At 52.6% G+C, this 17786-nt stretch overlaps 1 protein-coding gene across 6 annotated transcripts in view; it reads right to left on the bottom strand.

Moving 5' to 3' along the window:
* pard3bb (par-3 family cell polarity regulator beta b) overlaps positions 1-17786 on the bottom strand; it is a 148667-nt gene that overhangs the window by 80603 nt on the left and 50278 nt on the right. For 5 of the 6 annotated variants that reach the window (XM_084688631.1, XM_084688634.1, XM_084688632.1 and 2 more), the window contains exons 7-11: positions 14858-14944; positions 11975-12100; positions 10508-10893; positions 7447-7586; positions 7030-7158 (exon numbers count right to left, since the gene is read on the bottom strand). In XM_084688631.1, coding sequence (XP_084544757.1) covers positions 7030-7158; positions 7447-7586; positions 10508-10893; positions 11975-12100; positions 14858-14944 — 868 coding nt within the window. Of the gene's footprint in view, positions 1-7029; positions 7159-7446; positions 7587-10507; positions 10894-11974; positions 12101-12680; positions 12714-14857; positions 14945-17786 lie in introns of those variants that run through there. The other variant, XM_084688636.1, reaches the window with a different exon arrangement.

The raw sequence follows: 17786 nt of genomic DNA, 5'->3' as shown, positions 1-17786 counted from the left end.
GATAGAATATGAGAGACACGGACTAAGTCTGTGTGTGTGTGGGTCAGCAAGGCTCGCTTTATAGCTGTTTACTGTAAGATCTGGGCTTTAAACGCATTAGTGGACACACAGCCTCAACCGCTGGCCTCATCCCCCCCGTCTGGAAGACCCCCAACAGGGGGAATCACACCGGGGAGACAGAGGAGAGTACGACCTTGGGAGGAGCAGAGGCGGTTTGGAACGACCAAAAATATAAAACCAAGAAGATGGTTGGCTCGAAAGGCAAGAGGATGTCTCCTTGGTGTAACGGTGAGTGGTAGAGGATGTGGGTCCAGCGTATTGACCCCAGGGTCTAAAGTGTGGCGCTACGCTGCTATACATAGCTGCAGTAATAGCTTGGCTGAACAGAGCCTGTTCTGGAGAGGGTCTTCCTGTGGAGGCTGGGATGAAAGGCCTGGAGCGGAGGGGGGTGGGGGGTTGGGAGGGAATGTCCCTGACTGTATTCTATTGTGTGTGGGTGCATGTGTGTTTATCAAGCCCAGACACAGCAGGGGACCCAGGGCCTTGTTTATACTAAACACACAGCACCTCGGTGTGTCAACAAACATGTGGCTCCAGGCCTTGGGTGTCCCTGGGGGGGGGGGGCGGCAGGCATGGGCAGCAGAGCATCTCCTGGCCTGAATGGGACAGCAGCTGGAGGAGGGAGGAGGACTGTGACGGAGCAGAGCGCCGGACAGATGTTCTCACGGAGACACAGGAAGGAGGACGGGTCTAGGGCACGGAGCTCCGGGGCTCCACTCACGCGCACCGACAGTGGCCTCGCATAGCCCAGAGCATGGCCCAGAGCAGGGCCCAGAGCATGGCCCAGAGCAGGGCCCAGAGCAGGGTCCAGAGCATGGCCCAGAACAGGGCCCAGAGCAGGGCCCAGAGCAGGGCCCAGAGCATGGCCCAGAGCATGGCCCAGAGCAGGGTCCAGAGCAGGGCCCAGAGCATGGCCCAGAGCATGGCCCAGAGCAGGGTCCAGAACAGGGCCCAGAGCAGGGTCCAGAGCAGGGCCCAGAGCAGGGCCCAGAGCAGGGCCCAGAGCAGGGTCCAGAGCAGGGTCCAGAGCATGGCCCAGAGCAGGGCCCAGAGCAGGGCCCAGAGCAAGGGCTGGTGGGATGGCAGGTCGCGGAGCTCTGTGAAGTGGCAGGGGCGGGGGGGAGTACAGGGAAGAGCTGTTTACAATGCTAAAAACAAACGGCGCTCTCGCTGCTAGAACGGCTGCCGCTCCATTGAAACGCTCTGATTGTGTTTTCTATAAATGCTGCCCTGGGTTACACTGCCTAGGGAGGCAGAACACATCCCTTTGTCAGGAAAGTCTAGCAGACAGAGGTCTTTTTAAACAGATGAAAAGCATTATTTTGGTCATTTAGCATTAAAATGGTCTTTTCCAGAGGGCTGGCTGCATTAGTGAAATAGAGGCTGACATTCAATTACGCAGATGCGTGTGTGACTGAACTACGGGGTGGTATCTACAGAACCAATCACAGACAGCCAGGGCACTTGGCCTATTAATCCTGTTAATGGTCATCAGAGTGCAGGGGCTTCACACTCATGCACACACACACACACACACACAGACACACACACACACAGACACACACACACACAGACACACACACACACACACACACACACAGACACACACACACACACAGACAGACACGCACACACACACACACACACACAGCACATAACCAACCTTTATACTGAGACACATACACATATACATGCACATACACAGAACCATTAATTATGCTAAGACACGCACAGCACAGCACTATCATGTTATATTAACACACACACAGACACCAGAAGGAAATAGGGATATCAGACTCCAACCAAGGAGGCACAGTGGGGAAAAAGAAAAGAGAGAGAGAGAGAAAAACACAGTGAGACAGAGAGAGAGAAATACAGATAGGTAGACAAAGAGAGAGAGTGAGAGAGAGAGAAAGAAGGAAAGAGAATCCTCTACTCATTAAAAGTGTGAGCTTCCCAGGCCTTGTCCTTGTCCAGGCTGCCAGTGAGGACCAACAGGCCTCTGGCTGCACGGCTCTCCAGCCCAGCTCTTCACACAGGCTGCCTTTGATACGTGTCATGTCTTTTACTGAGGTTTAACTGAGCTGTCATGTTTCTCTCACAACGGCTAAGCCCTCTGGTCTATCATATGATGAACCGGGCTTGTGGGAGGGGTACTCCAGTGTGGTGGTGTGTGCGTGTGTGTGTGTGTGTGTGTGGAGGGGGAAGCCCACACACTGACACTGGAAGGGAGAGTTCCATGGCCCAGACTGTCACCAGGCCAGAGGGACAGGGCCTTTGGTGTGTGTTACATGCGGTCGCACACACACACACACCAGAGGTCCGTTTTAACAGGCCCAATGGGACAGTACAGACCAGAACTAGTCTGTCTGACAGTGATTAACAGCCCACCAGAGGACCCTATACAGCAGAGGAGGGGGAGGGAGGGAGAGAGAGAGAGAGATTTCCATCAGGTGGGGACTGTGCACCGTTGACCTGTCTCCTGTCAAGGAGTCATGAGTACGATCACACTTTCTAATGGCTGAATAATATACAATAGGTAATAGTCGATGTTGCTGTATGCGGTATTGGCGGGACTGTGCTGTGTCCTGAGTCAGTGTGTGTGTGTGTCTGTTTGTGTGTGTGTGTGTGTGTGCATGCGTGTGTGCGTGGGACTTTACCAACAGCAGGGCCAAGGAGTTGCTAAACCCTGAATCAACACTGTGTGTGTGTGTGTGTGTGTGTGAGAGAGATAGAGAGATAGAGAGAGATAAAACAGAGAGAGACAGAGAGAGAGATAGAGAAAGAGAGAGAGAGGGAGAAGTGGCGGATTGCATTGAAGAGAAATATTGTATCCTCCACTGGGCACATGACAAATCCTATGGAGAGAATTCCAGACTGTGAGAGCCTGCGCGTGTGTGTGTGTGTGTGAGTGTGTGAGTGTGTGTAGGTGTGTGTGTGTGTGTTCTGGCAGGTTCCGGGGGGATGCCAGATGGAGGGATATACAGGGAGGTCAGAGTGATGGCGATATCATGATAGAGATGAAGGGATGAAGGGATGACAAGGAGGAGAAAGAGAAATGGAAGATTGATACTGTTGAGGATTTCAAGGAAACTGTTCAATGAAGTTGTTTTGTCCATCTGTGTGCGGCCAGCTGCTGTGTGTATGTGTGTGTGTGTCAGAGAAGAGAGAGTGGGCTCACAGTAGCAGACCGTGCTTTGTGCATCCACAGCGTCCTACTCTGCTTCATGTATTCTGTCTGTCTGTATACAGTCTGGCCACTGATCAAGGCTCTGTTCTGGGATGGGACGGAGATTAGAAAGTGAAGTGAGACGGTGAGAAAGGAGGAAAAAAAAGAGAGAGTGTGCGGGTGTGTGTGCCCGTCTGTGTGTGTGTGTGTGTGTGTGTGTGTGTGTGTTTGGGGGGAGCGCAGGAACAATGAAACCATGTGTTTTTCATTTCAACATAGATGTTCCTTTTGTTATTCCAACACGCTTGATTTCAGCAGTGAGCAGCTGGTGGTGACACTAGCTGGAGGTGTACACAATAATCAAATGTTTATGTGTGTGTTTGAGAGTGAGGGGTGAGTGTGTGTGTGTGTGTGTGTGTGTGTGGGCATGTATGTGTGAGGTGTATGCAGTGTGTGTGTGTGTGTGCACGTGTGTGTGGGAGGTGCTGTAAAGTCTTTGTTCTACACAGACTCGATGCATTAACACAGCCTGGCAGATGGAGGGGAGGAGCCAAGATGCTACAGTCAGTCCATCACGCCAGTAACCACAGCAGGTCCACTTCTCCTACAGCACCATCTCTGAGGACATCTTAGAGGGCATCCAGGCCTTCCACTTCACCCAAACCCTTTGGTCCCGATGCTGAAGTGGACCTCAGTTCTCATGAGGCTATACTCTACCTTTTAGGATGGCCAGCTGTCTTTATTGGGCCAATGCTTGATTCGATTATAGGTCTCGACATGACAGACCTATTATTAACAGACGCGTCAGGGTTGACGGAGCGATAGCTGAGAGGGGAAGAAGTGGACATCAGAATGGGAGGGGCAGGGAGTGGCCCCTCTGCTCAGGAAGCCTGCTGGGAGTTCTTAGTTTGGACCAACTGTCCCCTTTAGAAGCACCTTCCTGTCCTCTCCCTCTCTCCCTCTCTTTCTCTGTCCTCCTCTCTTATCTAAACCCACATGCATACAGCTGGGCGACGAGGTTCTATTCCTCTTCAAAAGAAGAAAGAAGGACACTGTCCCCGTCCCTGCTGCTGTGCCGGGCCCTAGGCCGTTCTCATCTGAGGGGGGGGCTTACATCTCCGGAGTGGTCCGGGCAGTCCATAAGACAGGCCGGGGCTCTGAGTGGCTGTACAAGACATCAAAGGGCTTTATTGAGGAAGTAATGCAGGTGGCAGGAGGAAGTCTGGAGCAGAGATGAGCAGAGCTGCCAAGGTCTGACGCAGGGGATGTGCTCCGCTACTCTCCTCCAGAGGCTCTGGAGAGGAGAGGCGGCGCGGAGCCCACCAACACTCCATTAGAGCTACCCAGAGTGCACTGCTCCGAGGAGGGAGGGCCAGGGGGAGATAAGGCTACACTGACACACACACACACACACAGACGTACGCACACACAGAGAGATATCCACACGCACGCACACAGCACTCCTCCAGTGTGAAGCTATATCAGAGAGAGATTATGTGCAGCATGTTGGTTCGAGGAGCTGGCAGTGTGTGGCATTTAAAAAGGAGAGCAGCTTAAAGTCTGGCTGCTCTACTGGCAGCTATAAATACTAAGGCCTTTGTTCCCCTGACAGACAGATGCTGCATATCAACCATCACCCCACCTGCCTGCACACACACACACGCGTGCACACACACACACACACGCACAAACAAACAGTGGCTGATGAGCTGACAGGACCCCCCCCCCCCACCCAATCCCACAGGGTAGAGAAACACACACACATGTAGATTTGAACAGACACACACACACACTTCTATGCACTTACGCGCAAACAGTGTCTACCACGCATCTTCCCTTCATGGGATTACCACGGGCAGATTCACACGCATATGGCAGCAAAAACATGTTACTGCGTCTGCGGTGATTAATAAACGTGTGGCGTGTTAGACGGGCAGAAGCGCTGCTTGCTAATGAGCTGGAGGTGAAGTCCCACAGGGTGTGCTGTACCCTCCCTCATCCTGTCACGCGTCTGCCCGCGCCCCACCAGGGGCTCAGGAGACAGCCATGATGGCGGAGAACCACTGGACCACCAGGCAGGTATCAAGCCAACACTGGCGTCTGTCTGCACGCGCTGAAGATGACAGGGAGGAGAGAGACGGAGACACCGAGAGATAGAAAGACAGAGAGAGAGAGAGAGAGAGAGAGAGGGAGAGAGAGAGGGAGAGAGAGACAGAGAGAGAGAGAGATAAAGTGAGAGACACACAGAAAGACAAAGACAGAGAGAGGGATAGATTGATAGAGATAGAAAGACAGACAGAGGGAGATAGAGAAAGATAGAAAGACAGTGTGCAGGAATCTCTGTAGTGTAGGCCTATAAACCTGGTGAGAATGAGATGCTATCAGTCACTGCTCGTCATTTATAATGAGAGAGGTTCAGCTTGGTCTCTCTCTGTCTCTCTCTCTCTCTCTCACTCGTTCACAGGCCTCTGTTTAGTCTCGTGTCATCTCCAGGAGACATATTCTAAACAGTATTAGCCACAGTAGACAGTGCATTATATTTCCCACAGGCGAATGTCGGATGCCTCATCAAGCATGTGCGTCCTTCTGTTCTTTTCCAGCCCAGAGTATAACGCACCTCAGTGTGTGCGCACCCTCAGGTGTCTGGGAGGCTTTTCTCCACACAGAGCAGAAAACAAATCTCCCTACCTAACCGGCGACCTTGATTACGCTCCATCCTTGAGAATAACTCTAAATAAACTTGAGACGAGAACAATTGGAGCCGGGGGGAGTACGTTTCCTGACCGGGTGTATTTGGGCTCCGTCGCCATGGATACGGGGCAGACGCCCGTCCCTCAAGGTTCTGTTGTTTTGTAGAAAAGTGCCGAGTGGGCCAGAAACACAGGCCGGTGGAGGAGGGGCGTGGCTTGAGGGGAGGGCTCAGGGGAGGTTCTGGACACACAGCTGCTCAGAGACGAGCCAGGGCTTCACACGGCCTCGCAACGCCGCAACACTTCCTGTAAGAGGCTCACTCCACTTCCTGTAGGGCTCAGGGCCATGTGCAGCCTGGCGGCCGACCTCTCGCCTCACTTCCTGTCGCCCGCTGAGTCAACAATGGCCAATAGGAGCAGGAAGGGGGAGAGGCGGGCGGAGAAGAGGGCAGGAAAGACATCTAACTGACATACGGAGGGACAGACGGGCAGAGAGAGAGAGAGAGAGATAAAGAGAGAGCGAGAGAGAGAGAGACAGAGAGAGAGACAGAGAGAGGGGATAGGAGGAAGATTGAGAGTCATAATCACACATATGACACATCTCTTGACAACCACACAAAGACAGGAAGTGTGTAAAGGACTTCCTCCTCCTCAAGGTTGACTTGAGGAGCCACATGGCATTTCTTCCCGGACTCGAGCACCACTCTCACTGGCACACACACACACACTCCACGACTCCTCCCAGACATGCCGCCTCAGCCGCCTCACTCTCACTCTGTGTGTGTGTCCATGGTAACATCCATGACACACGTGTACTGTGGGTGCACTCTCTGGCTTGTGGAGAGGGGTGATGGAAAGATAGAACCACGCATCAGATTCAGGAAAAGAGGAGAGGCTTTATTAACAGATGGAATGCTAGATAGGTGGTCCAATACAAGGTCGTGATTGGCTCATTACTACCAGATAAGCAGCTGCAGTTTGACAGTCACGACTCCTGATAGGGAGAGGCAGAGGAGAATCCTAATTGGGTATACCGATCGAACATACGCTCCTGATTGGTGGACGAGTATAGAGTGGGCCTGTGATTGGTCAGAGGGGAAGGGCTCTTACCATCTGTCGGGGCAGGAACATGTCATCCTGCCGGGTCACCAGGAGTGTCACACTGTCGCCCTGGCGGGTGCCTCTCAGCATGGCCACCAGCTCCTCCTGGCTGCGGCCAGTGATGTCCACCCCGTTCACCTACACACACACACACACACACACACCTCAACAACACTGTTCATGGTCAGGGCAGCGTCAGCACTCCCACATACAGAGCAGCCTTTAAGGGCACATCAGAAGCTATGGAATCTCCTGTCAGCTTAACGTCAGTGTTCTGAGGTGTTAAATATGATCCCACCAACCTGACAACCTTTGACCTGGGGGGGTGCTCCTATCTGTCTAACCCCCCCCCCCCACCCACCAGCCCTTCCCTCCTTCCCTATCTCTCCTTATCTCCTGGCTGCAGTGCCTGCTGGGATGCCTCACCTCCAGGATGCGGTCCCCAGACTGCAGGCGGCCATCTTTGACGGCCGCTCCTCGAGGCAGGATGTTCTTGACCAGGATGGGCCCCGGGCCGTGGACCGACGAGTCCCTGGTTACCACGGTGAAGCCCAGCCCCTCAGGACCTGGCCCCCCACACACACACACACACACACACAAAAGAGATTGTAAGCTATTTAGCATTGAACGTGTGACCTTTTTCCAGGTGTATGGTTTGCCAATGGGATTGCAGATATGGTTGAGGTTTTGGGAGCACTACTAGAATCCCTGTCTGGGCGAGAGACTGGAGGGCAGGTAGAACCAGCTGAATCTCTACAGCATTCTACACCAGCAGTAATACACATTCACTTCCAGTTATTCTGTCGGCGGGTGTTCAGCCGCCTCATGCCTGTAACCTCCTTGCTAGCCCAAGCTGCCCAGCCAGCCTTAAATCCCCCTGCCAAACCCCCTCCCGATGCCCTCCCCCAGCCCCCCTAGGCCCCCCAGCTCCAACCTGACAATACCAGTCTGATAAGTGCTCCCAAACCAGGCTAGGAGATTAGACAGGGCTAGCTTTGGACGCATCAGTTTAATTTCACATGTGAACAGATCTGCCCCTGGCTGAGTTAGAGAGGAAAGAAGGGATAGAGTTTGTGTGAGGAGGGGAGGGGGTAGAGAGAATGATGGAGGGAGTGGTGAATAGAGAGAGAAAAAGGGGAGAAGAGATGGATAGAAAGAAGACGGATGGATGGAAAGATGGATAGGTAGCAAGAAGAAGGGATGGAGAGATGGATACAGAGAGGAAAGGGATGGAGAGATGGATACAGAGAGGAAAGGGATGGAGAGATGGATAGAGAGAAGGAAGAAGGGAGGGAGAGATGAGCGGAGATAGAGAGAAGGAGGGAAGGAGAGATGGATAGATAGAAGGAAGGAGGGAGAGATGAGCAGAGAGAGAGATAGATAGATGGAGGGAAGGAGAGATGGATAGAGAAGGAGGGAGAGATGAGCAGAGAAAGAGAGAAGGAGGGAAGGAGAGATGGATAGAAAGAGGGAGGGAAGGAGAGATGGATAGAAAGAGGGAGGGAAGGAGAGATGGATAGAGAGAAGGAAGGAGGGAGAGATGAGCAGAGAGAGAGATAGATAGATGGAGGGAAGGAGAGATGGATAGAGAAGGAGGGAGAGATGAGCAGAGAAAGAGAGAAGGAGGGAAGGAGAGATGGATAGAAAGAGGGAGGGAAGGAGAGATGGATAGAAAGAGGGAGGGAAGGAGAGATGGATAGAGAGAAGGAGGGAAGGAGAGATGGATAGAGAGAAGGAAGGAGGGAGAGATGAGCAGAGAGAGAGATAGATAGATGGAGGGAAGGAGAGATGGATAGAGAAGGAGGGAGAGATGAGCAGAGAAAGAGAGAAGGAGGGAAGGAGAGATGGATAGAAAGAGGGAGGGAAGGAGAGATGGATAGAGAGAAGGAGGGAAGGAGAGATGGATAGAGAGAAGGAGAGATGGATAGAGAGAAGGAGGGAAGGAGATATGGATAGAGAGCCAGCAGCTCTGTAACTGCTCCCTGAGCTCATCTCGAGCCCTCTGGGGACGGAGTGAGGCAGTGGACCAGCTAAGCCCCACACACACACACACACACACACACACACACACACACACACACACACACACACACACACACACACACACACACACACACACACACACACACACACACACACACACACACACACACACACACACACACACACACACACACACACACACACACACACACACACACACACCTCAGGAGCCCTATGTCCTGTCATATTCAGGACTTCAAATCTCTACAGGCTGAGTCTAAACGACAGTCCGACAGAGAAGAGCTAAACAGAGTCAGTGTGTGTGTGCGTGTGTGTGTGTGTATTTAAGTGTGTTTGTGTCTGTGTGCATGCATGCGTGTGTGTGTGTTTTTAAGCGGTCGGCACTTCATTGCCCCACCACTAAGTGGTCTCTGAGTGTGGTACTTAGGAATGCTCTGTGGACACAGACAGTAATGTGATCCAGCCTCCACAGTTCTGATTACTGTAGTGGTGCTATGAGACGAGGCCCCATGCAAGGGTGCTGGAGAGTGGCTGGAGGGGGCTGGGGGGGCTGGGGGGTGGGGGGTGACCAGCGTGTAGTCCAGGTCTAGGGTCATCTGGAGTATTAATGGAGTGTTGGAGATGCAGGTTCTGTCATCAGGGGCTTTATCACCAAGGTCATTTCATCTAGAGCATGGGTGAATCAGACATTAGGATGGACTCTGCTCTCTCTGTGTACAACAGACAGGCCGGTGTGTGTGTGTGTGTGTGCGGGGGGGGGGGGGTGTTTAGGCTCTGTCTCCAGGTGTGGCAGATGGGAAATGGGTTCAGGTGAGGGGCAGAAAGGAGGAAGAGGAGGAGGGGTGAATTGAAAGGGGGATGATGAGGAGAAGAGAAGCCAGGGTACTGCAGAGTCTCAATGAAGATAAAAACACTCACACACAATTTGCGCACAGCCAAACACTCAAACACACACACACCCCCCACACACACACACGTGTGCTAGTGCAGTGCTTGCTTGATCTTGTTTTATGTTAGTCATTTAGAAGCAGCCCTTTACTGTCAGCACTTTCCTCTCCATGCAGCTATGAATTCATATCACCAGAAATGACTGGATCAATAAAGACTTAATAGACTTGGAAGGCTGAAATCATGGCCCCATCCACGGGCCTGTCAGACTGCTAGGGGGCATGAGGGGGGTGTAACTGAGGCAGGCTATAACTGGGGTAGAGAGGCTGGGTGAAATAGAGAAAGACAGTCAGGGTCTGAGGTAGAGAGAGGCTGGAGATGAGGTAGAGAGAGGCTGGAGATGAGGTAGAGAGAGGCTGGGTGGATGAGGTAGAGAGAGGCTGGGTGGATGAGGTAGAGAGAGGTTGGGGGGAAGAGGTAGAGAGAGGCTGGGGGATGAGGTAGAGAGAGGTTGGAGATGAGGTAGAGAGAGGCTGGGGGATGAGGTAGAGAGAGGCTGTGGATGAGGTAGAGAGAGAAGTTGGAGTCGAAGTACCTTTTTTTAAGTCGATCCTCAGTCTCCGCCCCCCCTTCTTGTTGGCCAATCCCACCAGGCCAGGGAGGGCAGGGGTGGGGCTTTTCTTCAGGAGGGGGCTGTCACTCTGGCCCCTCAGAGTGGGCGACAGGCTGACGGGGGACCCTATTGGCCGTCCCTCCAGACTGCTGCTGTCGTCAGCCAATCGGAGAGCGGGGGACTCGGAAGGCTTGAAGTTGGGCTTGGCTTTGATTGGAGGAGGCTCTTTGGTCTTGGGGACTCTGGGGCTGTCAAGTTGGAAGAGCTGTCCGATCAGACTCCTCTCGTAGCGCTCTCTGTTGAGGACAGGAACCACCTCCAAACGCATGGTGGGGGAACGCATGGCCTGACGGAACACTTCCTGTGCCCTGGCAGGAAGAGGAGGAGTCAAACTTCATGCCGACCACAGCAGTCCCTCAAACCTGAGTCCTTGAAAAAAGCTGACACTCACTAACACCCAGTCCTCTAAGATAACGGCGACTCCAGCCCTGTCCATACAGAGCAATAAGGAGCTTTACTAAGAGGAGGTACACCACAGGTGTAGAGCTCTATTAGTGGTAACCTTGTTTCTCCAGATGGTTAGTCCTATGAATAATGGTGAGTTATGATGACACCTGGCACAGCCATCCCTCTCAGTCACTTTACCAGGGCTGTAATGACATCACCGCGTCTATCAGGCTGCCTAAATACAGCTAGGGAGCAGGTGTATGGATCATATCACTTAGCAATGTCTTGGTTTTAATCAGCACTGTGGAACTGGAACACACAGAAATACACAAACGCGTGCGCGCGCACACACACACGCACACACACACCCTTGGCCTTGCCCCACACTAAACATCTGTTTAAATAACAGTTGCGGTAGCCCCTGCTCTCTCTCTCTCTCTCTCTCTCTCTCTCTCTCTCTCTCTCTCTCTCTCTCTCTCTCTCTCTCTCTCTCTCTCTCTCTCTCTCTCTCTCTCTCTCTCTCTCTCTCTCTCTCTCTCTCTCTCTCTCTCTCTCTCTCTCTCTCTCTCTCTCTCTCTCTCTCTCGCTCTCTCGCTCTCTCGCTCTCACTCTCTCTCTGATGTCTGTCCAACATAGAGCCATAAACAACACAACCATTCTCCACAACACAATAGACAGAAACAGAAAGAGAAAGAGAAGAGAGAGAGAGAGAGAGAGAGAGAGAGAGAGAGAGAGAGAGAGAGAGAGAGAGGAGAGAGAGAGAGAGAGAGAGGCTTTATTTTTACAAGATTTAGGACAAAACGTTTTTTGGGAGGGAAAGAGAAAAGGACTAAGACAGACAGACAGACAAACGGACAGACAAACAGGCTGTAAAATGTTTAATAAAACATATGAAAGGACAGAAAAAGACAGATTAGCCGACAGGAATGCGCACACACAACCAGAAAGGGAGAAGGGCAGGTGAAGTAGGCCAGTGTGGTGCTTTATCAGAGAGCTACTCACTGGCTGAAGGTTTTGTCCATTAGGTCAGTATCATTGATTTTAACAATGCACTCCTCATCCTGGAAGATCCCCTCTCTCTTGGAGCGGCTGTTCTCCTCCACGCCTCGAATATGCAGGCCCAACGCCCTGGAGAAAGACATGATAAGGGAGAGAAATATTGGAGACAGAGAGAACACAAGCAGGAGGGTGAAAGAGGGGGAGGGACGGGAGACTAGGCGAGAAATAGAGAGGAGAAAACGACCACATTAGAGCGTAACAACTGGCCTAATGGAGGAGTGAGAGACATGATTTCATTGATCACATAAACAAACCTGAGAGAGAACAAGAACAGCGCAGAACTGGACAACAGTGAGACAGAGAGCTGTGTGAGACAGACAGATCCACAGACAGACAAATCCTCAGACATACAGATTCACAGACAGACAGATCCACAGACAGACAGATCCACAGACAGACAGACAGATCCACAGAAATTCAGGTCAACAGACAGACAGGTCAACAGACAGATCCACAGACAAACAGATCCACAGACAGATAGATTCTCTGACATAGAGATCCTCAGACATACAGGTCAACAGACAGACAGCTCCACAGACAGACAGGTCAACAGACAGACATGTCAACCCAGAGAGATGCTCAGACAGACAGGTCAACAGACAGACAGATGCTCAGACAGACAGGTCAACAGACAGACAGCTCCACAGACCTCAGATAGATCCTCAGTACTCAGCAGGCTGTGTAAGCCCTGTAGTAGTAGTCCAGAATAATGGCTGTCTTTCAAACCGATAAGAGACAGACAGAGGACTCTGATGACGTCTATATTGATAGATAACAATGTTCTCTTTCTTTGTGTTAAACACACACACACACAGGCATTGAATGAGGCTGCAGCACACACAGCTGAACAAAGACAACGGCCTCTCTCTCCCTGCCTCCCCCTCTCTCTCCCTGCCTCCCCTCTCTCTACCTGCCTCCCCCTCGATCTCCCTGCCTCCCCCCTCTCCCTGCCTCCCCTCTCTCTCCCAGCCTCCCCTCTCTCTCCCTGCCTCTCCCTCTCCCCCCTCTCCCTCCCCCCTCACCCAGTGTCTCCCTGCCTCCCCCCTCTCCCTGCCTCTCCCTCTACCCCCTCCCCCTCCCCCCTCTCCCTGCCTCTCCCTCTCCCCCCTCCCCCCTCCCCCCTCTCCCTCCCCCTGCCTCCCCCCTCCCCCTGCCTCTCCCTCTCCCCCCTCTCCCAGTTTCTCCCTGCCTCCCCCCTCCCCCGGCCTCTCCCTCTCCCCCCTCTCCCCCCTCTCCCTCCCCCCTCACCCAGTGTCTCCCTGCCCTGACACAGCAGCACAGCTCCAGCAGAGCTCAGCCTGCACCATGTCGCCTCTGGCAGCTCCCGATAAAGACACCACACACACACACACACACACACACACACACACACACACATGCTCACACACAGGTGCAAAGACACACACAAACTTGCTAAATATGAATCAGAACTCCACACAATGGCAAGGTTAGAGCCATTTAGAGACTCTATATGGGCATGTGAACAATCTAAAGAGCATACAAGTTCATTGCGAGTCAATGTTACCATAGTATCATAGAAAAACAACAACAAGCACAGACAGATAGATAGACAGACAGACAGGCAGGCAGACAGAGGTCACATGGAAATAAACTAAAGTCTGTGTTCTGAACCCTGTGTCCTCAAGATGAGAGGCAATATTTTTCCAAACCAGTGACAGTGCAGATAAGTGTGCCTCGGGCCTGGTCTGAATACTGCGGCGTGTGACCAGGGCAGGGTCTGAATGGAGCGGCAGGACAGTTGATCAGGGTGTGAGCAGCTGTCTCTGATAGGAGAAGAGCTCCTCAAGGTCTCCCACTCTGGAGGACGCCATCACATCCTACTGTTCAACGCTGTCATTACTCGGCGTGCTTGTGTCTGTGCGTGTGTCTGTGAGCATGTGTGTGTGTCTGTGAGCATGTGTGTGTGTGTGCGCGCGTGTGTGTGACAGGCATGTCTAAAGGAACCATATGGAGGGTCTCAGTGGGCCGTCCCATTGGACACAGATGACCCTCTTACAGCCCCCCCCTTCCCCCCTCTCTGTAGGCCTCTCCAACACCCTGCCACGGAGCTCTACTCTGCCTCACATCTAACACATCCTCTGGGTCTCTGCGTGTCTCTGTGTCTCTGTCCCTGTCTTCCTGTCTCTCTCTGTCTCTCTGTCTCTCTGTCTCTCTGTCTCTCTGTCTCTCTGTCTCTCTGTCTCTCTGTGTCTCTCTCTATTTCCTTTTCTCTCTCAACCGTTCATCCGAAGTCTATCAGAGTGCGACTCGAAGCAGCAACATCAACAGCCCCTCGGTGTCCCAGTGCCCTGAGGACCCCCCACCTCCCTCCTCCTCCTCCCACTCCATCCCTCGATCCCCCAGTCACGCAGCAGACCTGCCCTGGCCTGACCTCTCTACTTAACCTCTGACCCTGCCCATTTCCTCACCAAAACGTCTTAATGACTCTCCCTGAGCCAAGACGACCTCCGCACCCCTCAAACCCTGACAGGGAGGGTGGAGTGTGTGTGAGGGGGAGGGTCTTCAAAGACAGGCGGCGTTTAATGGGGTCGGGCTGCACACACACAAAGAGCGGGGTTAAGAGAGGGCTAGTTAGGGAGGAAGAGGGTCGGTGAGTGTGTGTGTGTGTGTGTGTGGGTGGGGGGGGGGGGGGGGGAAGGGATAGAAACAGCCGTGAACCCTCACTACAGCCTCACCACAACCAACACTAACTGTGTACTGCTGCTTCCACTTTTACACCGCGCACCATTTGGTTCCAACTGAAGGTACTTCAGGGGGGGCATTATGCATGTGTGTGTGTGTGTGTGTGCGTTGGTGTCTACTCACCGTCCACTGAGAGAGGAGCAGTAGGGCACCACGTGGATCCCCAGAGGTCCATGCTCTCCTGAGATCTCCACCGTCCTGGTGATATTACTGCTCTCACACACACACACACACACGCACGCACGCACGCAAAGGAAAAAACACACAAAGTTAGAATTTCAAACATGAATAGTAAAGGCCCCAGTGTCCACTGTCGAAAGGCTGCTCACACACACACACACACACACACACACATGAATAGAAAAACACAAAGTGAGAACTTAACAACATGAAGAGTAAATGAGGTGCCCCACAGCAGCGTGAGCTCCTGCCGTCCTGTCAGTGTATCAGAGTCTCAGAGCTGGTCTGCTCTGATGCTACTGCAGGACTGGACTGGCTTTGGAAACTGCTCCCATCATCCCAGCCACAGACACTGACTAATGCTCTGTTTCCCACTGTTTCCATTCCGGGTGTGGGTTGTGGCGGTGGTGCAAGAGAGAAGTAGCTGACACACACACACACACACACAAATATAGATACACACCACATGTCGAACAGCAGTATTTATATAACCTCTCATGATGTTAATGACTTCAGCCCAACAGTGTATAAAGGGCTGATCTCATCTGTCTCCTTAGCCCTACTGTAGCTCCTGTCCTCCTAGCCTCTAAACCACAAAAGCAGCCTCTGGACCTCAGAACCAGCCCTCTAAACTTCCCTTAGAACCAGCCTCTAAACCTCAGTCAGTCTCAGCTAATCAGGTGGTGTGGTCAGCTGTAAGCTGATGTGCAGCCTACAGTACACCAATTTTCTGCCTGTTCAGGACGTAATAGGTTTATCTGTCTGACCACACACCATCAACGATACACAAACACACTTTCAACTACACATGGTACACACAACCTTAATAATTCTACTCTGACCTTCCGCTCCTGTAATCAGTTTACTACCGTGTGTGTGTGTGTGTGTTTGTGTGTGTGTCGGATGGAAGACAGACAGACAGAGTGTACAGCATGTACAGTCAGAAAAAGAGAGCAAGAGAGAAGGAGGAGAGGGAGAGAGATAGACAGATAGAGAGAGATAGAGAGAGAGAGAGAGAGAGAGAGAGAGAGAGAGAGAGAGAGAGAGAGAGAGAAAGAGAGAGAGAAAGAAAGAAAGAGAGAGAGAGAGAGAGAGACAGAGAGAGAGAGAGAGAGAGAAAGAAAGAGAGAGAGAGAAAGAAAGAGAGAGTGACAGAAGAAAGGTACAGTTGATCAGAAATGAAAGCTGTAAAAAGGCTGAAACCCAAAGTTCAGGTGAGGCCGGGAATCACGTACACTTCTGAAGTGCTGCTTCATCAACTCTCAGCAAGTTTCTACTAATCCAAGCCAGACTAAACAGCTGATATCAAACACAGTCCTCTCCTCTAGGACGAGGAGGGGGGGGGGGAAAGGGAGGGGGAAAGGGAGGGGGAAAGGGAGGGAGAGAGAGAGCGGGATGGGGAGAATTAATTAGCAGGGTCTAATGAATAGCACATGTATTAATATGAAGGAAGAAAATAACCCGTCCACCCCTCCTCCCCGTGGCCTCATCTAGAAAACACACTCCAGATCCATTTGTGTTGTTGTGTGTGTGTGTGCGTGTGTGCGTAGGGTGGGGGTTTGAACAGGCTGCATCAATGAACAAACAAATCAAAGAGGAGGAAAGGGGAGGGGTGAGGAGAGGAGAGACAGACAGACAGACAGACAGACAGACAGACAGACAGACAGACAGAAGAGAGAAGAGGGGAGGGCAGAAGAGGAGAGAAGTGGAGGAGAAGAGAGGAGAGAAGGGCAGAAGTGGAGGAGAAGAGAGAAGGGCAGAAGTGGAGGAGAAGAGAGGAGGGGAGAGAAGGGCAGAAGTGGAAGAGAAAAGAATGGCAGAAGAGGGGAGGGGAAGGCAAGAGGAGCAGAAGTGCGGAGAGAGCGGAGAGAGCGGAGCACGGAGGAGCGAGTGAGCGCGGCGCGGGAGAGAGGCGCGGAGGTGAAGGGGCCCGGGCTGATCTAAGAACGCAGGTGTCCTCTTTATCTACCTGCCACTCCACCCAGCCCCAGAGAGAATGAAAGAAGAGGGAGCGCATAAAAGAGAGTGCATTACCACAGCACTCACCTCCGCCGTCCCTCTCTCCCCCATCTCCCTTTTCAAAGCTACAGTCTTCAAAGTGCTGATCCACGACGCTTTGCTCGAGGAACAACACACACAAAGGCGGCAGAGGCCCGTGGCTGCAGATGAACACTTCCTGTTTGCGGGAGGGCCAGGTCTGAATGCAGACGCTCTGACTGGAGAGATCGACAGGGTGGGGACAGCCAGCACTCCTGCTGAATGGTCGCACGCCCCAGTCTGAATGCAGGTGATGGAGCTATTCATCTCGAGCTGTTGTTCCGAAAAAAGCAACTGCTTATGTTGGAACTGAAGACCCCCCCCCCCTCAGAGAAGCTATTAGAGCTGTTAGCCTAGCAGTGGTTAGCCTCCGTCTAATCTCTCTGCCTGCCACCTGCACACACTCTCAATTACCCATCTCTGAATACAGCTCTCCTTCTCTCTGAAACCTGTCTGTCAACGCTCAGATCTGCAACCGAGCTACGCTTGCTAGCATCAACGGTCTGGATGGTGCCAGCCGTACAATGAGGTCGGGGTTAGAGGGGTTAACCCCTATTCCCCAGCTTCTGTGGACCGGACCGGACCAGTCTTCATGACGGAACTGTATCATGGTTACATGTTGTCTCCACCCAGGAGAGGGGAGTCTAGGATCTGTGAAGGAGCAGACCCTGCTCCTGGTGGACCCAGCGGAGGGAGTGAAAGTCCTGCCCTGTGGCGAGGGAGTGATTGGCAGGCTGTGGGACGTACAGTGGCTGAGCGACAGGTCGGCCTGAGTAGTGACGGGCGGATCTGATTGGCCGAGGCAGTGACGGAAGCTGAGCTGATAAACCTCCAA

This window comes from Hypomesus nipponensis, chromosome 23 (genome assembly GCF_054491055.1).
Source record: "Hypomesus nipponensis isolate SF chromosome 23, ASM5449105v1, whole genome shotgun sequence".
Taxonomy (NCBI): Eukaryota; Metazoa; Chordata; class Actinopteri; order Osmeriformes; family Osmeridae; genus Hypomesus; species Hypomesus nipponensis.
Note: the sequence above shows the minus strand (reverse complement) of the source record. Positions and strands in the feature narration are given on the sequence as shown.